The sequence below is a fragment of the Cardiocondyla obscurior genome, linkage group LG14 (genome assembly GCF_019399895.1).
Source record: "Cardiocondyla obscurior isolate alpha-2009 linkage group LG14, Cobs3.1, whole genome shotgun sequence".
Classification (NCBI taxonomy): domain Eukaryota; kingdom Metazoa; phylum Arthropoda; class Insecta; order Hymenoptera; family Formicidae; genus Cardiocondyla; species Cardiocondyla obscurior.
In genome coordinates this window covers 845,076-871,878 of record NC_091877.1, presented here as the reverse complement: position 1 = coordinate 871,878, position 26,803 = coordinate 845,076, and the positions used below count along the sequence as shown (strand labels likewise).

General features: G+C 38.3%; 1 protein-coding gene across 1 annotated transcript in view; it reads left to right on the top strand.

Annotated features, from left to right (window-relative positions):
• Window positions 1–26,803, top strand: part of Dgk (diacyl glycerol kinase 1) — a 75,547-nt gene that overhangs the window by 28,380 nt on the left and 20,364 nt on the right. Inside the window, exons 2-3 of the mRNA XM_070665676.1 lie at window positions 5,112–5,240; window positions 8,680–8,768. Coding sequence (XP_070521777.1) covers window positions 5,177–5,240; window positions 8,680–8,768 — 153 coding nt within the window. The 5' untranslated portion in view covers window positions 5,112–5,176. The remainder of the gene's footprint in view (window positions 1–5,111; window positions 5,241–8,679; window positions 8,769–26,803) is intronic.

Below are 26,803 nucleotides of genomic sequence, written 5' to 3'. Positions count from 1 at the left end.
GACGCTTGTAAAGATCGAGCTACGTACAACGCGTACGTTATTTGGAAACTCCATTCGCGACTTTAGAACGGACACGCGAGGGAGTCCATTTGATCGGGCTCGAAAGTAACGAAATTTTATTTGCCGATCCGCGACGCAAAATTTCTTCGGAGAATAACGAGCGATTTAAGAAAATATATTAATAGTCAAAATTATATTTTCCGACGTAATGATTCTAAATCCGGACAGAAATCACGTTCACGCAGAAGCGAGAGAAAAAAAAAAAAGAGAGAAAAAAATATGCGGCACGATTATTTTTCTTGAAAGTAAAACGAGAAGGCTTGCGTTGTGCTTTCTCTAACGGCTATATTTTTACTAACTAATTATAGCACCGGTTTGTGCTTGCTTGGGTTTTATCAATGCATAAAATCAGACACGTGCAACTCCTTGATAATAACGCCGCGTATATTGTGCGTAACAGAGAGGGATATTTCAGGCAGTTATTTTGTTAATAAAATAATAATAACGTGAAAGAATTATCCTTGCTAACGATCGTACTCACGGCTATTTTTAACGTTAGCTGAAACGTGTTATGTGCAATCAACGCGTAATACGACTAATTTTGAACTTTTGCACAAATGCATTACCGGAGCTAAGTACATGTGTGTAACATAGGTATACATACAAGGCGTAACGTACAAGGCGTGTCCCGAAGGATATCCTAATTACCCACCTAATCTAGTTAATTGCAATTAATGTGCAACTATTACGCGCAGCTGTTAAGAATCACACGAAGGTTATTAATTTCTTCGAAAAGTAAATATTCAATTATATTATTTACAAAAATGTTTTGCGTTACAGAATTGAATGTCGATTTCATTGTCTTGCCCTTTGCGGCTACTTCGCACGTAAAATTCATACAAAAATGTCGCGTGCATCTTAAATTTTCAACGCAATAATAATTCTATTATTTTCATAATTCTCTTTTTTTCAAATAAAAATTTTCATAAAAGATTTGATTTACGTTTATATTATTGCTACGTTTCCCGACAATATAATATTCATTATCGAGACTGCTCTTGAAATGTAATTTTTTTCTCTGGAAACAGAGAATTAATATTAATAACCGGGCAATTTCGTGTTTCACCGTCAATCGATTACATAATCTGTGTTTCTGTCGTTTTATTTTGCACGCACATACGAACGTCTTTATAAAGATTACAAAGGTCTATACGATTTTAATTACGAAGCGCATAATGGGCCCTAGCGCGGAATTATTTTATCAACGAGAGGGTGAAAAACAGAGGAGAAGAAAAAGAAAAAGAGAGTAAAGATAGGCTGAACTTTGTTGGGTTTCATGTATATTCCCGCGTTAAACCCTCCGTGCTTTCAGCAACGCGGCAATTTACAGCGACATTATCGTAAATCAATTATCGTTGTACCAGCGCGAACGAACGGCAAAGAATTTTTTATTTGGTCAATTCATCTATTTACCTCTTAATTTTTAATTTAATTAGGCCAGAATTGACAGAGATTCAAAAAGCTTCGCGATTATTTAGAAAAAATTAATAAATAATAATAAACTGAATTAACGAAAGACATTTCAAGACAAAAAATATATGTTTAATTTTTTTTTTTTTCTATAACGATGCGCATATATACTACACCTACTATTTCAAGTAGAATACTTAACGTTTATCTTGTCATCGGAAATAAATCCTTTCGAGAAAAAGCTCAGCTATTTTCGCGTCGTATCATAATTTACATGATATATTGCCTTATATTTCACTCTCGAGTGGTCTCATAACGGCTTTACTCCTTGTCAATTGCAGAAATCGCTTATCCGCGAAAGTAGTCAAGAAGCAGCTCGGTCATTTATTTGTACCGTAAGCTAAATAAATTTTTCTCTTTTTTTTTTTTTAATTAAAATAATTAATATGATACGTTATAAACAATTTATTGCTCATTGCTCATTTCACAAAGCATCACCACGGAAACGTATTTTGTAACGCATACTATCAAACTTCGAATGAAATGCTAATGGGTAATATTATAGGTAATATTACTTGTAATCGTATATTGCATTCGAGCTACTGATATACCGCGGGCTGCAATTGTCTTCGGCATGGGTTCCTATCATGGCTAACTGACGACGCTGTATATTTCATTCGGCTGTTGGAAGACAGGATAATAAATTTACTTAACTGCCTTCCGTCGGCAATTTCATTGGTCATTGTAAGCCGTTGTAACGCGAGACACGCCGTTCTATTCTGAATGATTCTCCTACACCGCGCGTAAGAAGAAACGCAATTTCTCTCGGGTTGTAAAAATAGAAAGAGATTAAATCGCACAGTGACAGCGTGTATAATTACTTTTAGTAATTGTGGCGTTCGTAGATTTACTCGGAAATTAGCGAGATAATTTTTTTATTTTTATTCGTTTCAAAATTTTCACATACGCGTTTTATGATCAAGGTTGGGCTAATAAGTTTTTAATTTGAAGTTGTCTGTTACAGAGAATAATAAATCTTTTTAAAAAGTGTAATATTTTTACGGAATGTGTAATTATACAATGGCACCATCAGCGAGACCGAAAAAAAAGAAAAGAAAAAAAGGGAGAAAAGTAAAAAAAAATCTATTTCAAAACCTGCGAATTTCAGTTTTCCAGCCGCAACGTGTTATTGCAATTGATGGGAGCAATTTGTCAATCGAAAAAGAACGTATGGGAAACTGTACGAATACGAGTTATATTTTTTCAATCGCGTGCGAGAGAAAAGAGACATTTTCTTTTTAAATAAAAGATTATACAGTCGTTGAAGGCGACGGTCGTTAAAAATTCGAAGCAAATTATTTTACATGTAACCTTTTATCGAACGTTACGTCGTAAGTCTCGAAAACAATAAATTCACTCAAAAAAGTAAAAAAGAACATTTTATTTCCGCGTGTATTGTGACTGTAATTAAAGTACGAATTTAATTTAATTTAATTTAAATTAAATGTTTACCACGCGCGTGTGATTATACAATAATACGAGCCACGCGTGCGATTTTTCGAAGCCCTTCACAACACGAGTGTCTTTCTAATTGTAAGATAAGCTTTCCTACATTTCCCTGGCAAATTCATGTACGCTTTCTCCTTGTTCTAGCAAAAAGCAGTGACAGGCTGTCACGAAAAAAGTTTTGCAATCGTTATACGTCCCTCTCCCTCCCGTGCAGGATTTATTTTTCTCACGGGAAATGGATTAAATGGCCGCGCCACGCCGCATCTCGAACTGTCTTTCATTCGGATTTGCGTGTGAAACTAATTACAACGTCGCGCGCGTCCGTCCGCATCGATTGGTGGCGTTTTATTCGTACACTCGGCGGCCAGAAATGGCCCGGCGGCACGCGGTAAATCACAGAAGCGACCGGCAAAGCAATAAAATTGCATTTCCCGCCCGTGGCGCGTGTGAAAACGCACGCAGGCAAAGCTACGCGTGCGAGTTCGCCCTGGCTTTGTTGTGCGTAAACTCTGATTACGTAGTCTTAACCCGATTATACGCGGAAAATTATCGGCGAAGTATACGCGCGCTCGCCGCGAGGAGAGGGAGGGTGATGGATGGAAGTGATCAAATCACCCCTCCGTAGTGAAATATTATGTAGAACAGAAGATACATCAGGATTAACGCGATCGTGCGTCACGTCGCGTTCACCGATTGTGCTCATTGTAGCAAGGATACGCCGTGAATTAAGGGCCTTGTGTGCGAAACAGCGAAGATAATCCGTCGATACTAATCTACTAAGTTCTTTTTAATTCGGCGCGTTATCGTTCGTTACGCCCCGTTATCGTTAACCCTTGCTTTTGAAGCGTTGCCGCACTAGCGGCTCCATTAATTCTAGTTCACACCCAGCTTATATCGAAAACCGCTGAGCATTAATGTGGCATTCAATCAATACCCGATCGTACAAATCGCAGAGATCGCGGAGATCGTAGACGGGGAGGGGAGGGAAGCCCGGGTAATAATTTAATTAATATTTAGCAATGCGAATTAGAAATATGTGAAGGAAATATTTTATAAACGAATGATTTACGACAGCGTTGCTATTAAATATTTGGAATAGCCGAGGTCATTGTACAACACGCTGCATTCCTCACTTTATTTAATAATTCTCTAAAATATTATGAGAAAAAGAGGCGTCACGGCGCGTAAAAAAAAAAACTTTTGCATTTGCAATTGCGTGGAATATATTTTAAATAATAATAATTATTATTGTATTAAATAGAGTGAGAAAAACAGTCATCGAACAATTAATCTTTTATTCGCTGGTTAGTGTCCGAAATAACTGGCCGTGGCAAATTTTTAAAAAGAAAAAAGAAAAAAAAAATATCCGATACGTTGAACGTGTGAATATCGCGCTGGCTTTTTTCGTGGATAAAGTTTTATCATCGTGGCTCAGCTAAAGACAGTACAGTGTAAAGGGATCGTGAATGTTCAAAGCGAACGAGCGAACGAGTTTCGTCGGACGGCATGGGTTTCGCTGACAGAGCATGTGTCCAGCCGTTGCTACATATTTGCGGGAGAAACACGTTCGATCGTTTCGGATTCCTCTCTTGCGCATAGGCGCGTTTACAGTGAGAGAAAAGCGGCCACAGGGACCGTAAATCTGTAATTTTAGCGCGTCGAGCATACGTTTACGATCGTATAAGCCACTAACAAATAAATAAACAGCAAACTTTCTTCTAAATTAATTTAGCAGAAAGTTTATTTAATTAAAATCGCACGATTCTCGGTAATTTTTTATGTCAGCTAATTTATTTGTGTTAATTAATTTTTATATTCTTCCCACCCTAAGTAACCAGCTTTTCGGTATATTTCCTAAATACAAGCATGGATCCGTCGTGTTAGACGTTATTTCTTAGATTAAAATATTTTTAAAGAATCCGAAAAAAAATTTATGAAACATTTATCAATATTCTGGATGGATTATTTTTCTTTTCTTTTATAACTTGAATTATTTCATTAATTTTATTTTACTATAACTTAAAATATTTAAGTATTAAAAAATAAAAATGTAATGTTTGTATGACGAAGTTGTGAGGTGGGATTTAGTATCAATCGCGTTTTTACAGATAGCGATATCTTTTGATTTCTAGGTGACGAATTTCAGCACCTAACATCTGGCCACTCGTCCTGAGGGACATATAGATCAGAAATAAAGATGGCCTTCCACTGGGATAAGCTCTCGCCAGCGGAATTCCAACAACTTCAGGATCTGGCAGCTTGTAAGTAGGAAACCGAGAAGGAAGTGCCGAAACGTGTAAAATAACGCGGATATATCACAACGAAGGGCTCCCCGTGCTCTTTTTCCTTTTTTTTCTTTTGAATTTTTTTTTTTTTACAGATCGTAAATCCCGAAGTCCGCGTTGCTGATGAAGTTTTAACAAACTTTGACTCATCTAGCGTCGGCAAATTTAGCACAAGTAACTTTATATACACCTGACTTAATTTTCGCTTAATAGACGCTCTTAGTAATTTGTGGACACTCTTAACGAAGATTAGTCTCTAAGTTAATTATTAATATGCAAGCTAATTTCTATAATATTCGTAGCTGTTATTACGAGATTTATTTTTAACGAAGATAAAATATTTATTGTAATTTTGTATTTATTTATTTTTAATACCGATATTAATGCATTAGTTTAATTTTTTTTTTGTCTTTTTTTTTTAATCTCTACGTTTTTATATCGCAATTTTGAGTCTACATTTAATTAGACGATTATTCATACAGCATCGCGCGAATAAATCAAATTGCGTGGCGTAATTTTATTTGTTATAAATCGGATCGAATGACCGCGATAATTTTATCGCGAGTTTACACATTGAATACAAATAACTTTTTCATGAAGCCCGTTGTATTCTTTAACAGTTTCGTTGGAATGAAAATACGTTACACGCAGACTGTAAGATGCGCTATTCTGGTGGCTATCGTCGCACGAATTGTATAATCGTTACTGCAAATTAAGTTATTTGAACAACAAAAGGCAACGAAATGAACATAATTATTCGTTCACTGCCAAAGTGTAAACCAATACATAAGTAAATATTCTCAAAATTATAGTCCCAATGATACTACTTTTTAATTACAGATAGCACTTAACTCGATTAAATATAATTGAAATGACATGATAATTGACTCTGTTCAATTATGTAGAATGAAAGTCAACAGCTGAAAGTTTGTTGAATGAAAGCTATTAAAAATACATCGGGATCGATATAAAACGTAAATATTGTCGCATCAAAAAGGGGTATCAAATAATCAGCAATTTACACACTTGAACTTTTTAAAATAAAAAGTGCATACTTTACACCTCGAATCTTCCGCACACAAATTCCTTATTTCCCCCCGAATATCTCCTAAATAAATTAATCTAATAAAGTTCCCGAGAGAAAATCGAATCTCTTTTCGTTAGAAAGTGTTTGCAATTCGCTGTTTACAATCCATTTGTGTGGACATTCAGTTATAAAATGATTGCTCAATAATCGCCAGCAGTTATGTAGGGTGACCCGACATCGAGGCGGAAACATGAATTTCAGCTGAGCGCGTTAATCATCTACCCGTCCGAATACGATCCATCGTAGCCGTCAATCGACTCGAAAATAGTAGACGCCTAAAAATATCTCGGCCCGTTAAGTGCATTATGACGTCGGTGCGGGTAGATTAGGCCAATGGCCTCCTATTATTAGTCAATTTATCGTCGTTGTTTCTTCTGTAAACAGTTGAATCCAAGATGGTTGATCAATCGCACTCAACCCTCCCCCCGCCCTCATCCGCCCATCGTTCTTCACTGTCTAATCTATCAGACGCAAACTCGATCGTGTCACATCCGCTGACATGTCAAATCGTACAACGAGAAGGAAGATATCTCGCGGAACGTTAATTTATTTATACTAGAAGAAACCATGCGAACGCTTCGCGTGTGCTATTTTTCGAAGGGTCGTACGCGTCATTTTAATTAGGGGCATTAATTAATTATAATAATTTTTATCCGATAATTACAACTGAGTAATTTATGGTCGACGACGTGTTGCTGGTTTAAGACACTTAATTAACAAACTACGTAAAAAAGTCATGCGACTTACCGAACTGCATGAGCATCAGCGGAGTTGATGAGTTCTGTCGGTGGCTGTAACATAAAAAAAGATTTAATGTAGACATGTAAAGTATTAATAAAATTAATAAAAAGAAAGTAGAATTTTTTATTTGACAAAGATTTTATTAAATAAATTTATCCTTACCTATGAGTTGCTCCGCCGATGCAGGATGCCCATCCCGGGCCTGCTCCTCCTCTCAGATGGGACGTGACGAGCCATCCTTCCGCGCACAAGTAACTCGCGAACGCGTCCGGGTGAAGTTAAAATCCCGAAAATTATTTAACAAATTTTTCGACACTCCCGAATTAAAAAGAATCGTAAAAAAAAACGCCCGGTAACTATCGGCAGCCCCGAACGACCGACGAACTGGCTGCAGTTCGTATAATTTCGAATCAACGTGCGGCACTGAGCGATGCGACGCAGCGGAGTTTCTCTTGACCTGAAACAGAAAAAAAAAAACAATTATATAGTAGATATAAAATATAATTAAATAAAAAAATTAAAAAACGTTATTAAAAATCCAAAGGAAAAATTAATATATACCCATGGGTTGCTCCGCCGGGGCAGGATACCCTTCCTGGGCCTCCTCCTCCTCTCAGGATGTCCGCGGGATGTCGGGCTGGTCCTCCTCCAATAGTAGAATATTACCTGAAACAGAAAATATACAGTTAATATACCTACTGTTCTGTTCAATGTCTTATTGAGCGCGTATTGTTTATCGTACCGCGCGCGTATGTTATGGTTGTGGGTGACCGGACTCACATTCCAGCGCTAGCACACTAGCACGCTAGCCCGCAACGTCCCTCCCCCTTCTCCCCGCGCTCCCCGCGCCTACTGTTACCTCATGATTCTACGACCAATTCTCGTCGGCGGAATAAACGACACCAAGAACTTGCACCAAGCGATAAACGAGACGGACCGCAATGTAATGTTCCCCGCGCCCTCAACTTCCTCAAGTTCCTACTTTGATCTCGAACGCAGCAGCTTCGATGCTCGCCGTACCGTCGCCCGACTACTAATACACGAAGTATTATGGCAGAATAAAGAACGAAATGATTTACCTTTATCTATCCGATCGAATGTCGGTGATTAACTAACAGCGGTGTTCTGTGAAGAACAGGTACACGACGATAACCCGAGAGAGATGTTCTCCGCGTGGGCGGCATGTCCTCTCGTTCACAGACCACAGTAGAATGAGTCACGTAGGCCCCTCGCGCGATCGCAATCAGGTAATCACGGAGCGCTGTGATTGGTCGGCGCGCTAAGGTGTTCGCCCCCACCCGACCGTCGCTGAGCGCCGACGATGTAGCGCGAATATTACGTACGCTGATGATTGCAGGTGAAGCGCGAAAAATCGCGTCTTTGCCCGGAACATATTCTCTCTCAGGATGTCTGCGGGATGTCGGGTTGGTCCTTCTCCAATGATATAATATTATCTGAAACAGAAAAATTGCAATTAATATACTATTCTGTTCAATATCTTATTAATATATTTTTTTATCTTCTAATACGTATTATAGAATAAAATTCAATCTAATGTAACAAATTATTGACTCATTAATTTTTCAGATTCCACGCGGAAGCTTCAGGATGTTTTGACTGAATTTTGTGGAAGCAACACGACGCCGAGCGGCGTGCCGAAATATCATCCGGACGGAGTGAGTCATAAAAATTGGTCCATATTTTAGTCATAACCGATAACGTATACACATCTTAAATCTGAGAGGGTATTTCCTTTATGGAAAAAAAAAAAAAAAAGAAGATGTATCGCTCTAAAGATAGGATGAAATTAGACGGAAAGTGTACATCTAACGTATATCATAAAAAAAAAAAAGAAAATATGTTTTGCAACGTTATCTTAATTCGATCTTTATCCGATATTACAGCGATACTTTATTTCGCAAATATTATTTATTGTAAAATATACGTTTTGTAAGAACGTCCGTAAGTTTTCTGTGTAAATCGATAGATGTGAAGGATTCTGCCGAACGCGATTTCATTGCCGTCTCTCGTCTCAGGTGCACTTCAGCCTTTCTATGAAATGAAATTGAATGATCGGTACGCTCGAGAGTGCACTTGAGCGACAAATATCTACTTAAGTTATACGCAAGCTGTTTAAACAAGTTTTCAGGAAATGTGATATTCCACGGAAACCTGTGACAGATACGTCAAAGGCAATTTATAAAGTAATTAGTACTTTCAGCTACGTTAAAAACGAGTTTGCGATTTTATAAAAAAAAAAAAAAGAAAAATAAAGTACGCCGTGGCATCGTTGCAGCTGTTCGCTGATGATAAATTTCTTATCGTCGTGGTAAAGAAAGAAGCTATTCTCTCGAAGGGAATAACTTCTTACCGCTTTATCTGTCTTGTATCGACTCAAGTACTGTCAGATTATATAAGCGTAGTTTATGTTTTGAGCGAAAGGTATATACGCGAACGACACATAAATGCGATAGTATAATACTTTTCGCAGACAACGAGAAAGCTTGTTCCGTAAAACGGTAAACTATCCTTGCTGGAATACATGCGGAACACGTACCGATGCTCATGGACGGGTTTCAGGTTATTGCGTGCTTGCGTTATACATATAAGGACAGACGTACAAAAGAGCTCCGTTCGACGGCGCATTAATGATCGACTCGAACTCCTCGCGGTAGTCGCGTGCAAAGTTATTTCTCGCGCGGAAAAATTTCTTTTCGCGACTAACACGTGCGCCTCAATCGTTAATTTAAAGTGCAGCTTATGTAAAAGTGCGTTAAAAAAAATTTTTTCCTCCCTCCATTTCCCCGAAATAATCGTCAAGTTTTTTTCCTCTTTATCCGGCACGGACGTTCGAACAACTATTCATTGCGCACTTTTTCGTCAACAATGCGAAAATTATGACGAGTCGCATTGTCGTAGATTGTTAATGTTTCGCAGCGCGCATAGTTTATAATGCGAGCGCGCATAAATTTATCTCGCGGATTTCACGATGGAACTAAAGCCGTTCCTCAAACTTCAACGCTATGAACCATTTTCTGACAGTCGTTTTACTTTTGCGTGCGAGGTATTGCCGGAACAATATGTAACATTGGCTCTACATACGTTTGTAAACGTAAACAGGCGGGAGTGCATTTAGCTCTTTCAAGGAATATTAACTCCAAAACTAAAACAGATTGCTAAAGTTTCATTTTTTTTTTTTTTTTTTTTTCGGTACTCGCCAACACCGCGTGTTTGCCGTTTGTCACAGTTTGTTTGTCGTAACACGCGTTGCATCGTGATGACGTATCGATTGGAGCTTTTTTTACGCGCGTCTTTCTCGTGACTAACAGTGCAAGCCTTTTGCATACACATTTCGCAGCAAGTGTCACGAGTCTTGTTAAAAATATTCGTACGGCTAATGCATCAGTGAAATATGCGCGAGAGTCATGCGAACTTTACTGCGTCAACTCTAGTTCTATATTTTTATTCGTAAAAAAAAAACTAATAAAAAAATTTTTTTTAATCTTTTGTTAACACTTCCATTCGATAACGAGACAGTTATTACGTTATAACGAACGGTAAAAGACGACGTGAAAACGATTTAAACGTTTTCTGTCAAAATTCCTGAACACTTATAAAATTGTCCCGGGAGTTACAACAGGAAGCCTAACTCCGGCGATAGTAATTCCGCGACGCGTTCCAAGTTGGGGTCCCTTTGAAGAGCGATCTAAATTACTTTCTTCTATATCGCTGGCGTCTTTCCGCAAATTCCGACCGCGCGGCACTTCCAGAGGAAATTTACTGCTCCGCCACCGACTGCGGTATAATCCACCCGTTCCCGTGTGACGTTCTCGTATGAGCGAGCGACCGAAATTTCAAGACATCAGTCCTACCGTAATTATTTTAGAACGGCAATAAAGCTCGAATTTCTCGCGGGATCGTAAAAAGTTACAGCGTCGAGACACTTGGATTTCGCGCTAGACACTCGTCTAAAGTTCCACGCTCCTCAAAGCAGAGAAGATGACTTGTGCAATTCATACGCATGTACCGTAATAATGCCTCAAAAGCTTTCTATCGTTCTATAACGTAATACGTGTTGCAGAGACACCAACAGAACTTGTTTGAGAGCATAGAAATTGCATTATTCTCACTAAGAGTGTTACAACGCTTACTCATCTTATTGCATACATAATAACAGTTAAAATCCATTAAGATTCAGCCATCGTCGCGAGAAAGATTTTGCAAAATTTTATTTAAAGCAGCGACCGTTCCATCGCGCCAACAAACATTAAAAGAATTAATTAATCAATCAAATTTCGGGTATAAAGTTTTATATTGTCTTTATAAACCGGGGAAGTAAATTTACATCGTCTGAAAACTCAGTTGATTATCTTCGCTAACGTGATATCAACACGAGATCCCGTTCACAAAGCCGCTGAAATCGGATCGACCGATATCGTGTCAACATTTGCAACTGGGGGATCCTTTGTGCAACAGAACGCAAACTTGGAGTAACCCTTTCCTATCCCCCACGGGACGCGACAATCGACATCGAATGCTAAGGGGTTACGTCGGTTACGATCAAGAGAGCCCCGGAAATTCCCCTGCGGACACGGTCTTTTGCCATGAAGCATAACCGATGTCGAGAACTCATAATTGGAGATTCCACCAAGGGACAAGCGTGCGTCAACGTCCGATAAGAGGCCACGTTCAACCGCAATTCTGTCACGCAAAATGCATATGGCACTCGACTCCCACGATTATAATTAGTCGAATTTGCGATTTGCTAATAGCAAACGAGATTTATCTCCGAGCAAATGAAATTGTTTTGCAAATTACCGTCCATAATTACGCTAATACCCACGACATTAACTTACGTATACAGTATTCGTTTCAATTTGTAATTTTATTAATTAAATACTAATAATAACAATCTTAATAAAAGATCGTTGCTAGAGGAACTTTAATCGATACGGCAAAAAATCACCGCGGATTTAAAAGTAAAATTAAATAGAAGGGGACTAAAAGCCCGTGACCCGACGGATAAAATTCGAGAAGTACACTTGCCAGTCTAGCTACCGTTGACAAAAACAAAAAAATCTTGAAACGAAAGTAATCGAACAAGTTAGATCACGATAAAGAGCTACAGAAAAGTAAGAGGAAAAGAGAAATGAAAGAGAGGAGTTAGTTACGTCGACCTAAAACAAGAACTTCCGAAGAACATGTAACTGGATCTGTAATTGTTAACGATGCTTCGATACGACGCGGATAAGATATTTGCCTCTCTGGATATTTTCCAACTATATAGAAGTCTATTACGAGGCTTCGTTATTATTGCAAAAATTCGCAATTAAAAGTAAATTTAATCGATGCCTTTAATAAAGCGCAAAACAGTATTGTTTTAATCAAGCGCATTCTTTTTTTTTAAGCACTTGAATCGAATTAACTAAATACGGCCGGGCAAGGGCATCCTCGTAATTGAAATCCGACGCGAAATAGACGGGATGGATCATTACGAGAAATCGTTATCCTAATACAGCTTTCCGTGCTCAGGTCGATTGTCTTACTCGCTATCTCGTCGCGCAGAGAATAGTATCATTACGGAGCACATAAAACACATTATTTCTACTCTCGTTTTCTTTTTCTCTATCTTACGTTCTCTCATATCACCCTAAAATTTTTTTTCATCTCTCGTCCCCGCGTCATTTACATTCTATTTCTCTCTCTTTATTACTTAGGTTGCATTAAATGTTATTAACGTCATTTGAATGCTAAAAAGGAACGAATTGTCGACTTCAATAAATTTGTGAATATTTCTATAGCTCGTCAAGCATAATTTTATTTATTTATTTATTTATATATATATATATATATATATTTTTTTTTTATAACGTGTTTAATGAAAGTACGATAGAACTCAAAATCATTCGCAGTTACAATGAAAGAATGTGAATATGTTGATTACGAGCACGGAGGAAATGTTTTATTCGCAACTCTTTTCACGTTTCATTTTCCGCAATACTAATTAAGAGGCGTTCGTTGCAACGGTTTTCATTTTGATGAAGAGAGAACGGTTAACTCATTGTTGCTAATTGAATGAATGCATCTTCGCGATTGTAGATATATTAACGTTCAGTAATGCGGGTAGCTCGGAGTTACGTAATGGTTCTCCTTATCTTCGCTTTGTATTCCGCGTAGTCACGCGAATAAGGGCTACCTCCCTCTTCGTATTACCTGTGAATTTCTTTATCGCAATTTTGGAGTGTTTCGCGGAAAGGCGAAGCGAATTGCAGGCTCTGTACGCGAAGCGAAGTAACGAATGTTCCGCGTAGAGACGTACAGAGAATAGAAAATTTATTTTAATTTCACTATTATCGTGGGTTCTCGCGAGAATCTCTTATAAGGCGAGAAATTGCTATTTCACTACGATATACGTATCTCCTTGTATCGTGCATACGTGCGAGTATTACAAAGACCAGCACGTCGCCGCGTAGCATTCATGCTTGACTATCTTCCTTATGTACACCTATGCACACACGTATATAACCGCACGAGGTGCAGACACGGATAAACAGCAAGGAACAACAAGGCGAAGCGCGAGAGGGGTGGCTTCTATATTAAGCTTTGTGAACGAGATATTCTCGGCGAAAAGTTCCTTACGAGGGTCGGTAACGGACAAGGACATATATCAATGCCGTGACAAGTCGCCTAGGATCGCATTATCGATGTCACTCCCCAGTAATGCACCTTGCTGCATCCCACGCCGACGCGACAAATCGAGTGTTATTTGACTTTCATGCGAGAATGATTAACGATTTTCGGCTTCCGCGACACCCGACGAAAAGTTTGATTCCACGATTCGGCAGACCGGACGTAAGTAAATCGGCGCGAATAACGTTTTACTCGCGGTCGTTTATCCTCCCTCCTGATTTCGCATGCGAATTTCGCGAAAGTTACGCTCTCCTATCGAAATCTTTGTATAAAATACTGATCAAATATCGAGGTAAAAAGGGAAACGTAAAAAGGGAGAGAGAGAGATAATTTAATGAATAAAATTCGTTTGCCCGAGAGATACACGTCGGTTTGTACAGCATAGACCTACATCGTTACCGATAACTTAATATTCAAGCTTTCGAAACAAACTCTATAACGAGATCGAACCTGGAACGTCGTTTGTAATTACGTTATTACGATGCTCTCTGACTGCGTGACATATTTCAAACGATTATCCCAGCAACCGGGAGAACTACGCGCTTCCTTCACTCGAGGGGATCCAAGGGACTATGTAACTTCTTATCGAACCGTCCCCGTGTATGTGCAGACGTTCCCCGAAGCTCGTCCTTCGGCACGTAAGTACGAAGGACAATGAGAAACGGCTGCTGGGGACGTAAGGCATGGAAAAACGGGTCTTCGTGGGCCGCAAGGGTGCGGTTGCCTAGCTACGTGACGTCATCTCTGACGCACCGAAAGGGAAGTATACCGACATCGGGGGGTGCGACAAAGAGCGGATACCACACACGCCGAGGTCACTGCGTCATCATCGCACGCACACACGAATCCGCGAAGAGGGTTCCCGGCACGGATTGAACGACCACTCTCTAAGAGCGAAGTTCGGATCGAAACCAAGTCCATCTTCGCGCGGCGGATCGACCCGCTGGCCCGAATGCAGCCGGCGAATAGAAATCAGGATAGATTGGCTCCTTCACAAGAGCATTCGAGCCGGCGTGAGTACAAACTCGCGGTGATCTAATAGATCCCTATCTAAGGAAAATCTCCAAAATCCACTCGTTGCCTTATTTGCGGTGAAAAGATTATTGCGACGACTATTTGACTCAATTAAGTACTTAAATTGCAGTTTGTCTCTCTAAGAACTGAAAAATTCCCATTTAAGGAAGATGCACTTATCGGGTTGCTTAGAACGTTGAAAGAAGCTATTATTGCCCGAGCAAGAAATCTCCTTACTTACTTACCGTTCTTTTAATAATAATAAAAATAGAATATTTCAATGAGGGACTTGAGTTTAATGCTTTTTTTAATCCCTCAATAGCGCGAGCGCGTTAATTTAGAATTAATTTATGAATATTTAGTTTATTATTTTCTTTAAAAATTATAAAAAGATTAAAATCGGAATTTTATAATTAAAAAAATAAAAGAAAATTAATATCTATTATTTAAATGTAAAAATTCTTAGACGTATCGTGTAAAATATCGCTCACATTTTTATAAGTGTTGAATAAACTGTTACGTGAATACATACTCAGTATTGTAATACACCGTAAATGTGTCGGTATCGCAACGTCAGCTACTGAAAAACACACCGTCCTATCTCTTTAAGAAAGCTATTTATCGTAAAACGAAATTTTTGCGCCGTCAAATTCACGCCATCGTTTTACGATGCTCGTAGCCTCCGATATACGAACTCGTAAAATATTGCTGCTCAGATTTTTCCTTGGCTATTCGATTAAATCTATTTTGCACGACAACATTTTTGACCCGCAAGTTCAATTGCAAAATTAAAACAAAGGAGATAGAAATTTTGCTTTGAAAATTTTGCCTATCAAGTACACGATTTATTAATTAGTTGCATTCTCTTTTAATTCATCTCTTTCCGCTGATTACCGTACCTGTTACTATATCCAGAACAATAGCTCCAAGTTTTTTTTTTTCCAAGCTACAAAAGCGTTCTATACTGTACCGAATATCACTTTATTTCTTTTTCATGTTTTATTTTTTTACTCTTCCAGCAAAAATATTCGTTCGACGACATTCGCGAGCGTGTGTGTGACGCGGCGGAGACCGTTCTTTGGAAGAAATATACCTCATAAAAATGTGACGTTCATGCTGTTTTAAATTTCACGAGTACGACAAAACGAGGGAAACGTGCATTCGCGGTGTCAGTGATGACTTACGCCGAAACTTAGGTATCGCGAGACGACCGGCGAAGTCGCGGTTGTGCCTCTCGCAAAAAGCGATTAAAAATTCAAGCGTCATCGTTCAGAGGCCATTCGCGATTATCGATCCCCCGCGGAGGGGAACCGATAACATTTTAGAGGTGGAAAACGTGATAATGGACGGATATTACATTTTCTTCGGGTCGTCTCACGTTACCTTGCCACGATTATAGACGCCGATGCCAAGTTGTTCACGCTCGACGGAGCGCGGTATGCTCCGGTAAAGGCACCTCAAAACGCAAAAGCTAACCCGGCTCGTTCGACGGTTTTCCACGCTTGCAACTTGTGCAAGGTCTCGAATATAAAACGAACATATCCCTTGTCTTCGCGTAAACGCGCCGCTACGTCTTCATATTAAATTATCGGGGTAAAGTCACGAATGCAATAACGTTCCGTTACCGGTAACAAAGAATTAGATTTCGCTTTTTTTTTTTTTTCCATTTTTCAAGGTGCGCGGCCCAAGTTTCTTTCTCCCTTTATTTCTTTTTGTCTTTATTTCTTTCTTCCACTAGCTACGGATGACTCTAGAATGTATAAATAGTTCTCTGCTGTACGGCCTTTTTCTCACCGTAGGCGAAACCTCGTGTAAGCTTTATTTTTTTTTTTTGTGTGGGATTATAAAAAAAAAGTAACAAATAAAATACTGAATAAAGCAACCCTTCCAGAAACTAAATAAAACAATGGGGATTATATTAAGCCTTTTCTAAATACCGAACGCGCATTACTTTCCGCCAATTGTATAATTATCCGAAATATTAACGCGCTTGATGAATCTTATTTGATTACCTCTTAACGATATCGTATATTTTTATGTCATAAAATATCATGCATTACGTGCATATCTTGTCATCTTTCTTTCCAATGAAAGCGTGAAGTTTAAAGGACAAAATGAAATACTTGAATAACAAAGGACGTTATTCATATTAAATTACTTTTTTTTATGCATAATTAAATGGTCAAATTTGCTTAGACGCTACAAAGAGGAGTGCAAACAAAGCAGTGGTCTTTTTCATGTGTTCAAAGAAAAGAGGTCAAGCTAGCATACTGTATCTTCCACTTAGCAATATACATTGTCTACTTTTTCGCATAGTATCCGCCTCATGAGTGTTTCGTCGGAAGAGACCACCGAGTGGTCACTCAAGCGGTGAAAATGAAAGCTTTTTCTCACAGCTGGGCCGCGAACTATTTCATTAATTTGAAACAGGTGTTACCTTCGCGCAGGAGGAACATTTTCCATTCGAAGTGGCGCAAGAAATTAAGGAAAGTTCCTTAAAAAGGATTATTTCCAAGGAACTTTTTATTTAAAGTATATCATACGCTTTTATGCGTACCATTAACTAAACGGTGTTAATAATATTAGTTAATGGACAAAGTTCCTTGCGCGGTACAGCTAATTCGATCTTAAAAGCAAGATAATCCGGAAACGATGTAGCTATTGCGCGATATTCGCCCGTTCTAACGCGCAGGTGAGCTTTAGAGCACCAAAACAAGGGTGAAACCGAAAAGAATTCGCGCGGTTAAATCTAGAAAGTAATGTCACGACGGGTAAACTGTGATGTTAAACCGAAGTTTATATTCCGATTTTTCCACTTGGCCTAGAAAGCTGGTAACGCAAAGAAGATTTATAAAACCGTTCTTCTCATGCTTCGCTGAATATTGTTAGTCGCGTTGCAATCATCCGTATAAATCTCGCCAAATCGCTTCTTATCTACATAATGTCTTAGTATTTTTAATACGATTGGGAAGAGACTCACGAATTTCAAAATACCTTCGAATAAGACGGCAATCAACCAGGGAAAAAACATGCAACTGTGCGAAGAGGGAAAAGAAAACTTTTTTAGTTTTTCAATAATTAATAAGCTTCTAAATTATTATCGCGTAAAAAATTTATATATCTCGTATGCGCTTTTTTTTCTTTTTTTATTAATTTTAACAATTTATTACGGCAATCGTCGTGAAACTTGCATTTGAAATCAGTACGATAGGTAATAGAAATTCCGTGCATAATTGCGCGAGTAAATTTATATACGTTTACGTATTTTAAGTGATTGATTTATTTTTGTACTAAATTATGCTAAGCTACGCTAAAGTCCGTTCAGTGATTTTGTTATAAACCCGCAGGATTACGTCACGTCGCCGAGTAAAAAGATCGATTGACAGCAGCACGGCTATTATTTGCTGGTGTACCGATACAGTAGCTATCAATTCGGCGACAGTGTCGACGGTGGCGAAGGATATATTGTAGCGTCAAAGGGATAAACGGCGGACGATGAAAATGTCGAGAGGCAAAGCGGTTACTCGTAAACATCGTGGCAATAAAGCATGCGGACGATAAAGAAAAACTTGTATCGCCGAGTGCTCGAATGAGGTTTTCTCACAGCGAGAAAGAAAAAAACGAGAGAGGAAAATGCGAGGAAAGAAAGAGAGAGCTGTATAATTCACAACTGTTTCTCGGTAAATGTATCAGCTATCGAGAACACTCGGAAAAGGGCAATTGCTGAGCTTACAGAGAAAATCTCGCTTCGCCCACACTCTGTTATTCAACGATGGAGTTAATATTTACCGAATATTATGCCCAGAGAGTATTTCGAAGAGATTTGTGTTTCCAATCAAGACAATAGCTCAATATAAACAGGGAAAGTTTTGTTCAATAAAATTTCAAACTACGGTTTTGCGCTTTAAGATTTTTCCAAACGGCGTGTCGCGCTGCTGAAGCGCGTTTACATATAAATCATATTTATCGCGTTCTCTTATCAAAGTAATATGAAACAATTTCACGGAATTTCTTCCAAAATCGTACGTAATTTAAAAAAGAAATTCCTCTACAAAGGCCAAAGTATCGTACGGACTAAACTTGAAAATTATGTTCGTACACGCGATCTCGGCTCTTAATTAAACAAGCTCCTCCCGAAGCAAGTCGGGCTGTAGTCACGCATGTACTCGAGAGATCATAAATCATTCGGATGCGACTGCAATATCTCCACTCGCTGCTGTAACGATGGCTTCTCTCAACGCGCGGAGATGAAAACACGTAAACACATGTAACAACTTTATTGCGTTCACGACAGTGCACCCTTGAAATCTAGGAGATTGGCAGTCAACGCCGGGCAAAATACGGAGCAGCTGGCAAGAGCTTGCACCGCCGTAATCAGAAATGAAATTTTTCGCGCTTTTTTTTCTCTCTCTCTTTCCCTCTTTATCTCTTTCTCTCGGCAAGAGGAGCGGCATTTCTCCCTTGCCGAATATAACTCGAATGTATCATCTCGAAATCGATGAAAGAAACGTGCAGGTAAAACGCGAAAGGGCGAGAAAAATATTATATAAAAGGAGAAGATCAGGTAAGAAAAGAAAAAAAAAACTACGAGCACGCAAAAGACCGGAGGCTGTACGTTTGCTGTTCGTCTTCGAGCGCAATAAAATTCTCCGCTGCTTTTCTAGCGACGCAAAGAAATATTTGCCGTCTGTTCGGCTAGCCATGCGCGCGCTTTTACCCGAGCAGAAAGAAGAAACGCGAAATTAAAGCGGCACTCGAGGGCTGATTCGCCAATCCGATTCCTTTTCTTCATTACATTCCAGACGATCTATCGTTTGCTCTTATTGCTGGACGGACGAGAAGATTGTAAAGTAGAGGCGCGATCGATTCGACTCGATCGGTATTAAATGAGGATCAAGGATGAAGCTGTCTCCGCCTTTTCATTCGCTATTTTACACTGCATTTCGGTCTCTCGGTTTTATTTGCATCGATTTCGCAAGAAAAGTTATTTATTTGCTAAATAAATATCAATTCGAAGCAATAAATGGATTAACAGAAATATATGTATATTGTACTTATTAATTTAAAGTAAGACTATTTTTCTCTGCATGTCGTATGACAGTTTTCTTGCCAAGTATCACAAAAAATTTAGGTGTAATAAAATGCGCACACAATTTATCCGGAGAATATCAAAATCATACCACAAATTCTAAACATTAAAAAAATAGCACGAGCGAAGGAACATGAGAAATCTAGAAACGCAGTGCAAAATACACGAAAGTATCATCGTGCAATATTATTGAGTGTTACAACGAAAATTTAAATGGAACAAGCGTTTTGTCGGGATTGGATTTTCATATAACATAAAGTTTTCATTTACAAAGCGGACAGGAAATGAAAAGAGACGAGCGAAGCACGAAGAAACGAAATTAAACTAGACTACTGCTAATTAAAATTAACCTTTCTAATTCATTATCTGGCATAACTTCTTCCTTCAAGAAAAAAAAAAAATATTTCTATTATCGTTGATTTATTACGTAACGTGCGTGCGGACTTTTGAAGCATTAGAACTTAATTAAAATTAGACGCCAAGTCTTTGCAAACAGTCTTTACCGTCCTTGTATACTTTGCGCCGAATACAATTTTTGAAAACTCGTCGTATGCATCACACGGTACGTATGACGTCATCGTATCCATGGAAACGAGAAGGGAGACTTTATCAATGACGTCACTACCTGCAGTTCAGTGCTTGCTCAGGATAGCCGAGGTCGTTGCCCTCGGAATTGCATCTGGCGTGCAACTGTGATACGACGTCGATATCTCTTTAAACTTGCAACATTTGTACAATCGCGTCGATGAACTTATGCGGTTGACCGTGGAATCTTTTTAAGTTTATCTATTCTAAACTACCTGACACCTCTAATCTTGTTCGAAAAAGCTTTCCACCGCAGTAAATTTTTCCATCATCACGCGAAATTTTTATTCGTTAGAAAAAAAAAAGAGTCATTCGCTTACGTGGATCGTAAATTTTATGGTCAAAAAGTGTACGAAAGCCTTTGCACTTTTCATAAAGCTTTAAGGATAAAAATTTATTTTATTTTAGCGCGCTTCTTGTCAATTTACTTTTTACGACTTATATATATACATATTCGTATGTAACTCTTTTGAGTGAAACAAAGTGCACATGTGCATTATAGGGTTACCGAGGAGAAAAAAAAAAAAAATCCTAAATGGCTCACGTATACATCGTTGAATAACAAATCTGAAAATCAATCCCACCATCTCCGAAACTGACACGAAATAAACTATATTAATAAAAAAGACAAACTTAAAAATATTTTATAATTTCATCAAAATAAACAGTATCTGATAAAAGATTACAAAAAAAAAATGCTTGATTAATTTATGATTCAACAGTTAAAGAAATGATTTTATGAAAGTAATATAAGCATGGATATTGCAAAATAATACAGGAAATCGTGAGATATAATTCCCTACATGCATAAAAATAGAAATTAGTAAACTGGAAGTACAGAATTTTTACGAATTTATGAATAAATGCTTTAAAAAGCCGAATACGGAGCTGGAGAGAACATTTCCAACGATTCTTATTATAATGCGCAACAGTTGTTTTAAAATTATAAAGATGTTGTTAAAATTAAATTTTCAAATAAATTTCAAAAATTCTCACAAAGGAAAAGTTGCAAGAGAAAACGGGAGAGAAGTAGAGAAAAATGTTATAAATACTATCTTGAGAAAATTACAATAAGAAACATAAAAACAATTTTAAAAAACGTTAAATGCGATTTGAGCCAGTTCCTCCAGTCATATATCTCGTACGTACTTTCGTAATTATTTCACTATCGTATGTTTCATTTAGAATGGTTCATTCATTTCGAAGACAAACGTATATCGTTTATACCTTGATCTCCGGCGCAGTTGAAACGGGTGAAATAATTTTATTCTAACGATATACTCATTTGAGTATATCGTTAGATAATGCCGCATGTAAATTATCTCTAAATTCTTTTATATTTCTTTTTTTTTTTACTGGTATTTTTTTACCTTCTCTTCATTTGTATTCAATTCAAATTTTTTTTTTCACGTCCGGTCTATACCTTCAAACTAAATACCGTGCTCGGTCGTAGCTTTAAAAGAGAAAGAACAACTTCAATTAATTCGTACGAGATTTAAAAAATGTTTTGTCATATTCTCGCGGATACGTTAGAAAAGGATTTTACGAAAAGAAATGTTTTTTCAACGTTCCACTTCCGAAAGTTACTCTCCGCTGAAAAATCGTTTACGATTAAAACCCTTTTTTTTTTTTTTTACTATTTTTGGATAACACGTCGTACAAAAGCGTGATCTCCGTGTGAGTTTATACACGCGTGCAGTTTATCGCCCCACCCGTGGATCATACGCGTGCAAAAACAACGCTCCTACGCACAAACAAACACCGAATTAAGTGCGTACGAAATTGTATGACGGCATAGTCGCCATTGCAGAAACAAACACAGTGGTCGGCTATTTCGAGAATATCGGTCGGCTGTATTGTATATTTAGATGATATGTATTTGCCTGTCGTGCTTATGGAATTGAGCGCATGGTATACACACGTATTGCTCTCTTTTTACGTTACCGCACTTCGGTGCCAGTGTCGTTCAACTATCCAAAATTAGCATGTGTTATATAAGAGATAACCGCAGTTTATATTTATGTACCGAGTCTAATTATGTTCGTCATACGCAACGTTACACAGATATTTCTATCTTTAAAATTTTTATCTTTAAAAAGCCATGTGTAGAGGGAAATTAAATTCACGATGCCGTTTTTCCGCGGTGCTAATTGCCTCTCCACTTCGTGCCGCGAAAGTAGATACATGCCAGATTGGTTGTTATTATTAAATTTTATTATTTCGCTTCGTTCAATTATTTTAATTATTTTTAAAATCTGAGTTATTATTTTTCCTCGCAGATATAAAAGTAAAATGTGACTTACTCCATCGATGCGGCAGCACAGCGGAGTCTCGGACGACTTGCGAAGGTGATCCGGTAATAGACAAATATAAGATTGAATTGTAGAAATGTGCGAATAATTGTAACGACGAAACAATGACTTTCCCCGCATTTTTACCTGAACGGAGAAGGATATTTTCTTGCTGGATTATAATCTCAAGAGCACATCCACCGCGGCAAGATAAATATATATAAAAAAATACTTTATAATGTGAAATAGAGATACGCGACGTACTAAGAGAACGTGTCGAACGCACAACGAATTAAATGAGCTACTACGTCACAGATAATTACACCTATTCTATGCAAAATTTCGCTCCGTGAATACTCTCTACTCTCTACTCGTAAAGATTAGCGATAGTGGGAATCCGAGAAGCCAATCCGCGGCAAAATCGGTAGTCTCAATCGTGAAATATCACCAACTTTTGGCTGCGTACGGCGAGAGCTCCGCTCTGTGCGTAACACGTGGCGCGAGTGACCTAACCCCACCCCCCACCCCCTAGCGCTCGATCACGCGAAGCACGTACACCCTTCGCTCGCTCGCCAAGTTTGTTTATATACCGCGATCGACACCCGTACGCGTTATAATACATTTTATGCGTACATTGAATATTATGTCGGATATTTAACGCAAAATACCTAACCGACGAATTCTTTGCGGTGTTTGTCGATTGAGTCTATCACTTGTAGTTAACGTAACTAGCTTAAAGGAAATTAATATAATTATGTATAATAATATAAACGCCTGTAAATTGCATACAAGGAACAAAAAACGTTTAAAACGCTCTGTGAGATGTGTACGTATATCTATAGTTTATTGCTAAAAATTATTGAATGTAAAAGAGCTTTTGTTGTTTTTTTTTCTTTCTTTTTTTTATTAATATAGGAAAAGGAAGATTAAATGACAGACTCGCGAAGCGGTTGTAATATTTAGTATAAATAAATATAAAATTAAATGACACAAGTCCACGCTAATCGAGACTAATTATATTTTTATCACGCAATCTTTATCATTATTTTACTCAACCTTTTAGCATTTTGTGTAATTAATTTTTATTGTGCAAAATTAAGTTTATCTTTGGCGTAAATAATTATCGTTCCGCGACGATTGCTCGAGCAAATAGCAATAAAGTATTTTGTAATCTTTTTCCCAATTTTTCACTCGACTTCAAACTCGATTCCGTCGTACAGAGTTTGCAGAAGATATTGAATTTAACGGCGAGAAATTCAGTCTCTTTCTCTGTCACTGCGGGACAATAGTTTTTTAAAGAGACGACGTGTTACACGTGTACCGTAAATGAAAAATATTAGATAAAATGCATATTTCGTTAAGATTTTATGATGGCAGGGAAAGACTCGAATTTAAATTTAGCCGCGAGAGAAGCTTAACTTGCTATTCAACATAAATATTCTATGTAATTTTCTGGTAAACGAACGTGGTAAGACCACATATTAAAAAACCAGGTCAAAAGCACTTTGCAGCATTCCCGTACAAAGTCAGAGCGATATCTAAAACGTTAAAACTTGGAGCTAACCTCGGTGTTTCATTTGTCGCGTACGTTTAATTCCATTAGATATTTCTGACGGAAATAAAAATTTATCAACGTATACTTTTTTGCTTGATTTATAGTAATATTAAAGAAATAATAAAAACAAAACTTATTTTAAATAAACCTTTGAATATTTCTTACGGTATTAAATCCTTTGTTATCGAAAGTATTAATAAAATCAAAGTCTTTGAATTTTTCAAAGAGACAGTAATGGAAAATAAAAGTTTAAAAAAAAGCCAAACAATTTTATTCCGCGCAATCTATATAAAAAGACAATTTAATTTTAATTGCATAGTATATAGTTGGAAAGGATCTGGTAAAATTAATTAAGAGTTAAGAGTTAAGCTCGCAATCGACGTCAAAATACCAGAGTCGGTCTCGAATGACTCAGCGTCGCTAAATACTCGGGAATTAACGTTATCATTACGCATAAGCGGCATAATTAACACGCGAAACTTACTCGATTTACGTAATGGAAATAGATAATGAAAGCACGACGCACGGAATTATTTCCGGTGAACGTATAATCTTCCTTTTCCCGGTACGTGCTATGTAGAAATAAATGGTTTCGGCGGCAAGCTGCAGTAGTAATTGCCTTACTTTGGGCGAACTTTGGCTGCCCGGCCGGAGGCGCCGACGGACCGAACCTGCTACAAAGGATCTGCGTTGGCGCTATATCGAATTGAATTAGCGAAACGACTATGCGATATGCTCCACCGCTCATACTCTATGGAATGCGATTCGAACGACGTTATAAGCCAAAGCGTAAGACAATGACCCATAGAGAAGGTCTCACACGGTAATAGAACTTTATAGTTTCCAAGCAAAGCGCGAAAGATATAAATCCAATATAGAATCGGTAAGAGAAATCAACCTTCCCTGCAGCGCTCTTACTGTTAAATCGAATTAAAATAGATAAACAAATTTATATTTTATTCAATATTATTCGTAATTCCATATCAAATAAAATAAAAAAAAATAAAGATAAGCAAATTGTTGAACCAGAAATATTCGTTTTTTTTTGTAAAGTAAGCCTCGTGACTTACATGCAGAAATAATCGTTTGTAAGCGCGTAAAAAGCGCCGCGTCTATACAAAGAAGGCACGCGAAAAAATAAAAAATAAAAAAATAAAAGAAAAAAAGAAAAAAATGTGTGTGTAATGTGATATATCCTGATCGCGAGAATTGTACAAGTGAGGGTGAAAAGTTTATTATGTTTGAGCAGGGTGTGGATACCGTAAGAGCTTTTAATTGAAGCTACCCCGCCTCGAGAACAACCGTCGGGATCATCTTATATCTAGGCGTACGGACAATTGAGCTATTCTCGATGCCTATAAATTGTTTACACTGCCACCCAACCTCCCGTTGAATAACCGCGATCACGAGTGCCGATGTGTGTGCTCGCGCACTTCTCAAACCGCTCTTAAGTATCCTTTACACGTGGAGGCTCAGCCTGTCTCGAGCACTGAGCGGCGATCAGAAGTTATAGATTCAATTCGCTTTAACTGAAAGTATCGAAAGGCACATCCGACGATAAACTTTATCGGCGCGCCGATAAAAGCGTCTACAAGTGAGTAAAAAATAATCGCACCCTCCTCGCGCTGGTCCGAGAATTATCTCGCTTGTAAAACTTCTATCTCCGAGGAGGGTCATACGTAAGAACCGCTGGCCGTTACGAGTCCACGGCGCTCTAAATCTACCGTGTACATCGTCATTTGAGAAATTGCATCGCCCACCCGTAACGAGATCAGTTAAGTAATGAAGCTTTAAAGACGCCGATAGCTTGCCGCGCGGAGGAATCACACTTCCGAGGCGCGGAATAACGCCGGTACGACGCGATATAACGGAGTAATGTGTAGCTATCACTTTCGACGTGAATCCGAGAAACCACAATTTCGCGCCCGCTCGCTGAATCGAGGGACGTGAAGGATGAAATGAACAAGTGGTGGGCTCCAAGTGACGCGATATCATCGGCCCGTGACACGGCGTGGTCTTGATCGCGATCGAGGTCAATCGCTATTTTCGATCCGGGAAGAATGCGGTTACGGTATTCGTGATTTCGCGGCGGTAGTATTTCCCGCGTTTTCGTTAGCGGCGGGTTTATTTTTATTGCACAGCCGGCCACCGGTGCACACATAAACCCGTCAATACTCTCGTTCACTAAACCGTGATCAAAGTGTACGCAAATGCCGTTTTATAAATTATTCATATAAGCCGATCGATGTTCCACGGCGCTGGAGATTCGAAAAAATTATCGTGACGTTGATAAATAAGCCGATACGTGTTTCGTATTAAGCTTCATTTCCAGCTTTCTGTCAACCGTCAATTTTCAGATAAATTTCAAGACAGCTTTTTGCGTAATGAAAATTTCACGGCGAGATTCACCTCTTCCACGCTATTCATACGGTCGTAATATGAAACTTATCTTAATCGCGATAAGCTCCAAACCAAAATCACAATCAT